Raw genomic sequence first — 8455 nt, 5'->3', positions numbered from 1 at the left:
GCTCTTCCGTCTCTCCGCTTTCTCTTTCTCTCGTTGTACTTGCCGCTCTTTCGCGCGAGCCTTAAAGTGCTTATTGTTCTTACCAATTTCCTCCTCGCTCTCAGAGTCAGTCTTTGACATGTCGTCGCGATTAGAGATGCCCATTTTCGCCGCGCGATTCGGCGATTTTTCCGCGAATGCTGCCAAACTCTTCTGCATGAGTGCTTGATCAGCCAGCGATAATCTATTTAACATAACAATAGGCTCCTTTAATTTTTCTGTTAATGTCCCAGTAAGCTTCATATTCTTTTCCGAATTGTTATTCTGTTGATGTTGCACACTAGACGCGACATTAGTCGCAGCCGGATTTAAAGCATTAATCATATCAGTGGCGTGTACACTCGGGTAAGATGTGGTTTGAGGAGTCGGTAATAAATGTTGCACCGCATGATCCATGCCTTGCTTCACGTCAATGTTTTCCATCGGCAAATCAATATCAGGAAGAGTGCTCGCCGGATCGAGAAGAAACTGTTGATTCTCCTGCACCGCACTATCGATATCCAATGATTGACTGCTACCTAACGCATGATGAACTTGCTGATTCATCATAGGATCGTAAAGATTCTGTTGCATACCCATTGCTGGATGCTGTTGCTGCAAAGGCATATTGGTGCGCATGGGAGATGTCATGTGCATGTTGTGTTGCGGCGTCATACCAGCCATGTTATGATGCTGAGGCGTCACATTGCCGAGAGATAGTGGTGCACTAGGGGAACTCATGTGAGCCGGCGAGTACATGTTCGGTTGAAGAGCTACGTTCGATAAAGGATTTATACAGTTCGTGTCCTCTTGCATATGCTGGGGCGTTGTCAACGTTCTCGTTTGTTCGGTCATAACGTTACCTCTGGGCGACGGGGAAGGCACAGCAAAGGGAGACATCTGCGAGATGTCCGCATGATTCTGCGGGGTAATCGGCATTCGCGGATGTTGCGCGTGAGCGATACCGCTGGCTAACGGCGGCGGAAGTACGGATCTGGCCGCCGCAGGATGAGCTGGACTACCTTGAGGTGTTTGCCTAGAGCCTGAAGAACTCGAGTAGGACGGCGAGAAACGACCATAACTTGCCGGCGATTGATTCGCGTGCAACGAAGGCGCACCCTGCGCCCAATTTCTCGGAGAATTGTGTTGAGGTCCTCTGAATACATGAGGATTTATCTGTAAGATTGCCTTGAGTAGTTCAGGCGTGTTTTGCTCATTTTCTAACGACTGTTCGGTATTCGCATAATTATCCTTGAGTTCAATGTGATCCGACGAGGTCTGTGACAGAGACATTATCAACTGCGGCACAAGATTCTCATCGCGAACACTTAGCAATATCTGCGCTTCCTCTGCCACTCGTGGATGAAACAGCAGCGACTTATTAGTCAGAGTCTGTGGCAACGGAGTCGGTAGGGGCATTTCAGGTAACAAGTCAGTGAGACTCGCAATACCAGCGAGGGTAGTTATTGGCACACTTGGTACAACCCCATTCATTTTGAGTTTGATTCGTTCTGGCATTACAGCCTAGACAAAAGAAAGAGAATCAAAATCAATTCCAACATTCTTAAACTGTGCAAAGTTCGAACAATACAATATGTTGAGCACGACACAAGCATGCTACGAGTACTTGTTCATGATATACAATAAATATAAATCAATGAAACATGTCTGAATGCACTGTCTCCACAAACGTCTAAATAGATCATTGTTAAAATTTGTTCACTATGCATTTTAAGACATACTAACACAAATATTTCACCGTTGAACAGAATAGTCTCTAATCCTCTTTGAAGGACACTAAAGGCAAATATTGGGAACTTGACAGAGTCTCGTTTAAGTTCCCATGTTGCAAATAAAAGTTTTAACCAAATTTTGACGAAGCACGTGGGTCCTCCAATAAACGATCCATGTTTATCAGTACTTTGTTGTCCTGCAACAAAAATTTTCCTTATGTAATATTTCACTTTTCAAATATATTCTTATTATTATTCAACATTTTAAACATATATATTTTCTTATTAAAACAATTAAAAAATCTAAAAAAAGAGAAAATTAAGAAATATTTATATAAATAAAAACTAGATTATACATCATATAAAAAAGTAATAAATGTCAAATAAAACAAACTGTAACTATAACCTAAAAATATGTTATAACATGATACTTGTAATTTATATTGCTAGTCTAATATATTATTATTCAAACTTCAATGTAAATATTGAATTATATAAAAAAAAAACTTTAAATTATAATTAAAATTTATATATCTTACGTGAATCAATATTATATTTATTTTGTATCTGCTCTTTTTGTCGTAAAAAAATTTGTTCTCTAGAATTACGCATAGTATAAATATCTTGCATTTTGTTATAAAATATTTGTAAAATTCATGTACGATTCGTATAACATTCATATTGACAATTGATATTCCTTGAATCGTAGTCTTAGTATATTCAAAGCGCAAACATTGAAATATTGCTTCGGAGAAAAATAAATATCATTAAAATATTAAGAAAAAAATATGTTACATGTTTGCGTGAAATAAACATTTCTTGCACAGTAACGTAGCATCATTCTTCGTTACAAGCCACATGACGTAATCAGAATTGCCAGCAACACAGCGAGACACTGGAGAAACCACACAACATTCATCGCTAAAGCCAACTCTCCACTGCATCCAAAGAGCATTTCCCAGTCTCAATAATCACCATTTGTATAATGCAGCCCATCATTTTACCTTCTCTGGATGAACGTCGACCATCCAACATCATACGTTGTGCGACACCATATCCTCGCAGCGACCGGGAGCAGATGTAACAACACAGTTGGTAGGGGGAGTGGTGGTGGTCGTGGGGGGGGAGGGGGGTCAGAGACAGAATCCTCCCGTCGACGACGAGAACGTCGAACTCTAGTGGGCACTCATAAAAATTCACCGGGGAAAACTCGCTCGCGATAAAGTGCCGTGGTCGACGCAGCGCGAGGGGGGAGTGCGACGCGACTATAGAGCGACAGCTCCGTGTCACCCGGACTATTTACGTCGCCGATCGCTCCTGTCCGCTGTCCGCGACTGGCGATTTTGGCGGGAGGCCGGGCGCCGTTTCGCGTCGCTCGTGGCCGCCGGCGGGATCCTCAGGCACGTCGTGACGATCGGCGTGGCGTTTGCCCGTCGCGGGACTCACCGCGGGTACACCGTCGCCCGGGCGATGCTCGCTCAATTGTCATCCACGGGGGCTGGCTACACAGTTGGCCTACTTGGTTGGACGCGTATCCACGTCGGTCACGGCGGCTCACGGGCACGACTCGCGTACACGACACTGCCCTCACACGCGTTTCACGCGGCGTCGCGCAAACATCGCCGCCTCGCAGCCGCTGCGTCGTCCCGTAATCCGTATTTATACTGGGAATGCGAAGAAAACAGACACAAAGGCGTCCATTTTGCTCAGCAGCGAGTTAACGGAAGTGGCGTAGTGGGATATCGCTCCGGCCAGACGCAGGTATTACCGGCGGGGCGCTAGGCGTCGCGCGATCAGCGCCGAGCTCCGTGCTTACGATGGGCGTATTTACATGAGAACGACCACGAGGATTCGGTTCGGCGTTCGCGTTCGCGGTTCGGCTCATTGCCCTCATTGGCCTCATTGGCCTCATTGGCCTCATTGGCCTCATTGGCCTCGCGATCCCGAGGAATCCGAGATCGTGCACTTTCGACGAGTTCATTCTCTCCATGCTATCAATTGCCAGAGGATCGTCATTCAATATGTATGCACCACTGAATAGCGCGATAAAAAAAGGTCTACTGTAATAAGAAGCTTACGTATGATCACATGTCTATTACGATCGCGTAGTAACCAATGAAAACGCTGGATATATATTTTTATCCGTTTGAACCAAAATTAATGTCTGTCAGTTTGCATCTTTGATGTTACAGAAAGACGAGATATCTTCCATCAATCGTCGAATGAAACCCACAGGTCATTTTTGCGAACCTGGATAATCGAAAATTTTACAAACGAATATGGATTGATCCGGATTTTTCCGGTCATCGTACGTAGATATTCGTAGATTTCTGACGTATCGACGAATCATTCTTTAAACAGTTTACAACGCCTCGCCGAGAGATGGCAGCCCGCGCGGTCTTCATCAGTCTCGCGGCGCTCCCGTAGGCCCCGTGTGCGAAAATAAAACCCAGGAGTCGAGTCGAAACTCCAAAATGGCGCGTCTGCTGAGTGTAAACACCCAGTTTTGATGTCGGTGCTGAGTGTGGAAACCGCTGTACGATCGCGTCGATATCCGCTCGTGCCCCGCGCGCCCCGTTTTTCCGTCGCACCGTGGCAACAGAAAATTCCGGCTGAATGTTCACGGTATCCACGATCGCCCATTCTATACCAGGTAAACCAAAGCCGCTTGAGTTTTGTTGCCGTCGCTTTAACGTTGGTCTGCAGTCGCTTTTCCGGTCGCGCGACCGAATCAACGATCGCCTCATGATCGGAAAACGCTGCTTCTCCCACGGAAAAATCGAGAATAACGTTTCCCTGTAACTTTCCCATGCTCACCACACGTACGCACACACAATTCGGATGAGACCTCTATTAATGGTCAAAATTTTAGATAAATTACTATGCAGTTTACCTATTACAGAGTGCACGTGTTAGAACGTGATAGAATGAACTGTGTAGGATACATTTCTTTTTCAGCAAATTGAAATGATGATTTTTTGGCTATGTTTGAATCACGATATAATTATATTGAATAAAAACTTAGTTATTGGGGTTAGCATGGGTTAGTGGTAAGAGTTTGTTGCAGCGATGGGTAATAAAATGTGAGTGACTAGAATCCTCTTTTTTAACTCACAACTATAATTTTAATATAGATGAAAATAGAAGAAGAGAAAGAAAAATTGGGGTTATATTTAATATCCATTATTAAAATCAATCAATATTGATGTAATCGGTCCTAGTTATATCAATAATCATGATTATATTTTCTCCGCTTATTATTAATATTAATATTATTATTAATATTAATGTATATATTAATAAGATATAAATTTTTAAATAACATAAATTATATAAGAGAAACATTTTTCAAAGAACTACAGATATGTGTTTCATTGATGAAGGAAATTTAAGTGAAACGAAAAGGTCTTAAGCTTTTCATAAATTCTGTTAACCATTGATTCATATATAAATTTTAGGCCATTTTATATAATTAAATTAAGTCTCTTATGAGAGAAAGTTCCTTATCATATATAATTCTCATGTGTGTATCTTTTTCTGTACAGGGAGTGACCCAAGCAAAATGGCACAGAAGCGAAGTGCTGCCCACATAGGGTAAGTTATCAAAGCATGTATGCTTAATTCTTGCATCGAAATGATTTTTATATCAAGCATAATTTATACATTTAGATTTCATAAATATATCAATGTATGATATCTTAATATTGCTCACACATATGTAAATTGTGAAAACTTTGACATTCTGAACTAATAACATAAGCTTATTATGAATAAAAATTTGATGACGTATAAAAGGCGTTAAATAAAAATTTTAAATGGGTCTACTTTTCTCTACACGTGAGAAAATTAGCTCATAATATATAATTATTATTTTCATCTATATATTAATAAAAATATCCATATAAATTTTTTATATAAAATATATCGCGTAAACGCTATATGTATATTGTCATGAATATCAAGTCTTCAGATATCAAAGAGAGCGAAAAAAAGATCGCTCGGGAAGGCATTTGGTGACGAAAATAGCCGCTTCGGTGTTAACGATCGAAGTGAAATTTCGCCATGCAGTTGACATGCACGGCGAACTTGGTGTCGCGCTTGATTGACGCAGTTCCGAGAAATGATGCAGCGGCGGGATCAGTTACGGCGTTCGCCACACATACATATATAACAACGGTAGGCAATTCTCCGCGCTACCCCGGCTTTACAATACTGTTGCTCGGTTAATATACGTCCGCGGCGAGAGCAGCCGCGTTGCGACATCGCTCAAGAAAACGTTTCGTTATCGCGTAAGCGCCCGCCGTTACTTTTACTCGGCGGCACACACACACACGGGTCTCTCTTTCTCGAAAATGCTTTTCTGCCGCGCAGCTTCGGCACGCGAAGCAGGCGCAAATGTCAACCGCGCACATTGTGTTAACACGCTCTCGCGCGCGACCCCCTTTATAGCGTGAAAATTTCCGATTTATCGGGCCCAGCCGGGCACGATTCTCTTTCAGCGCGATAATCGCTCTGCATTCTATTACCACTTACACATATTTATTTTTTAATATTCATTTATTTTTCTTCATTTTATTGTATCGCTTATAATCGCGTATACATAGAAGCTTTCTAAGAGTTTATAAATAAATGAGGAATTTAGAAATAATTAAAGAATAATATATTATTGTGGGCCGTGTAAAAGCGTGTTAAAAGATTTTAAAAAACGCTTTATAGAAGACAAATATATACCGGACGCTTATAACTGTTTTTCCTGCATCGAATTTAGAACACAGTCGTTTGGAATATTAAGAAGTGATTCTGGTTCTCAATTGTGTCTTCCTATTCATAAAGAGACTAAGCGCGATGTATATAAGCGCGAATATATATTACTTTAATATATGTATATTAGTATTTTATATAGATAAATATGAAAAATTAGAAGATTTTTCATTTATAAGGCAAAAATCTCTTTTTCGATTTAAATAAAAAACCAAACTTTTTAAAAGAGAGAGAGAGAAAGAATGAGAGAAGAATCAAGAGTGCAAAACAGAATTTTCTCTTTTGAATGAAAAAGGAAGTCCCTTAAAAACCGAAGGGTTCTCCGTCCCCGATCTTGTCCCCCGTCGCGAGCGAGCGAGCGGTGCAATGCATCCCGGTTAAAAGTCGTGCTTCGCAACGGTGGCTGTCCCGGGCTCTCTGGTGGGAGAAGTGATAGTCCTCACCGGGGTATACCGCAGCAGAGCACATTATGCGGCTATGGTGGAATCAGTCACTGGCGAGTTGTGGGTGGTGGCTAGTCGGCGACCCATCCATCCGTCCGTCTGTCCGTCCATCCCGTCCGTCCACACGTACATACATACGTCCGTGAAACGTGCTTCCGCGTCAATCCGCGTCGCCAGCGTCGACAATCTTCATCGATTGTGATCGAGACCGCGTCGCCGACGATCACGCGTCATTATCCGCGAGTACGTCGCGACGAGGATTTTGGCGCCGAAAATTGGACCGCCCGGACTGCTTCCGCAACGCATGTGTCGTCGAGTGATCTCTCGTTCTCAGTGAATTAAACACATTGACGATCTTCGAGGATAACAATCGAACAGTCGGAGAATTTTAATAAATATAGCTGAAGAAATAGTCGAAGATCGAGTCGATTTTCTTAGACGGGTATCAATATGTCAATTATATTGATATCAGAAATTAAATCTGTGGAGCTTGCCGCGCTAAAAAAATACAAAAATTTTTATCGAATAATTTGATTTTTGTAATCAATTTTATATCAGACATTTTTTATGATTCATAAAAAACGGAGAGCTTCAACTATATATATACCACCATAGCGAAGATTTTAGTAGCTATTTTTTTAAGGAAAAATTAGTTTTCATGGATTTTGTCGTCGGACACTGAACTTTAGACCAACAAGAAAGACACGTGTTCCTAGTGTGATTTTATTATAATTCGATAAATTCGCCGTTGAAGATATTTTCAGAGGGAAGAAATTTCTTTCTTCGCGGTAATATCGCGCTGGAGAATATTGCGGCGCGGTTTTGCACGCGGGACCTCGACATATCCGTGATTTGCGTGCGTTTCTCGTTACGCGAGCTCAGCCGAGTTGATTTAGAACGAACGACGAGTTCATTTCACGGTGGAAGAAACGTAACACGAACTTTCGACGTCTACTGTAAACTAGACGTTTCGAAGATCGAATAATCGTTGTTATCGATGATCATGTGATTTTCAATGTGACAAAGATTCGTGCGATTGGGGTATTCTCTTGATTGATAATCAACTAAAACTTTATTCTAAAGGCGCAAAATATGACGATTTTAGGGAAGCAGATTAATAAAATATTTCCGAATAAAAACTCGCAGACGAATCCTATAAAATTACAGAACTTGAAGACTTGAAGACCTATCTTCGATTACGCAGAACATTACTTCGTAATCATTTCGTTTAAAATAGAGTGGGTAATTCGTTTCACTTAACACGCCGTGCGCTCGATCAAACGACTTTGCATCGAGTTTTTCAGGATATAAGTGATCGCGACGCTTCAGCGATGGCCGTCGCTTTGACGAAACGAAGCGAAGAAAAGATCAGCGCGATTTTCCTGTTGATTATGCGCGATAGTGCGATGAAAGGAGCGTGCAAAATTCGGCGTGATTGTGACGGCGGTCCGACGAGGATCTCGTGACATTTTCGCGGAGACTTATAACCCGAGACTCTTT

The 8455-nt window shown here is 41.8% G+C and overlaps 2 protein-coding genes across 3 annotated transcripts in view; one reads left to right on the top strand and one right to left on the bottom strand.

Moving 5' to 3' along the window:
• LOC115239354 (nipped-B-like protein) overlaps positions 1–3463 on the bottom strand; it is a 10075-nt gene extending 6612 nt beyond the window's left edge. Inside the window, exons 1-3 of one of the 2 annotated variants that reach the window (XM_029813825.1) lie at positions 2756–3463; positions 1765–1948; positions 1–1542 (exon numbers count right to left, since the gene is read on the bottom strand). The exon at positions 1–1542 is cut by the window's left edge and continues 6612 nt beyond it. In XM_029813825.1, coding sequence (XP_029669685.1) covers positions 1–1536 — 1536 coding nt within the window. In that variant the 5' untranslated portion in view covers positions 1537–1542; positions 1765–1948; positions 2756–3463. Of the gene's footprint in view, positions 1949–2755 lie in introns of both variants that reach the window. The other variant, XM_029813826.1, reaches the window with a different exon arrangement.
• A 735-nt stretch (positions 3464–4198) lies between these two features.
• The window catches only part of LOC115239355 (aryl hydrocarbon receptor nuclear translocator homolog), a 38061-nt gene continuing 33804 nt past the window's right edge, over positions 4199–8455 (top strand). Inside the window, exons 1-2 of the mRNA XM_029813834.1 lie at positions 4199–4404; positions 5297–5345. Coding sequence (XP_029669694.1) covers positions 4368–4404; positions 5297–5345 — 86 coding nt within the window. The 5' untranslated portion in view covers positions 4199–4367. The remainder of the gene's footprint in view (positions 4405–5296; positions 5346–8455) is intronic.

Source organism: Formica exsecta, unplaced genomic scaffold (assembly GCF_003651465.1).
Source record: "Formica exsecta isolate Colony F162 unplaced genomic scaffold, ASM365146v1 scaffold38, whole genome shotgun sequence".
In the NCBI taxonomy this organism is placed as follows: Eukaryota; Metazoa; Arthropoda; class Insecta; order Hymenoptera; family Formicidae; genus Formica; species Formica exsecta.
This window is presented reverse-complemented; position numbering and strand designations above follow the sequence as displayed.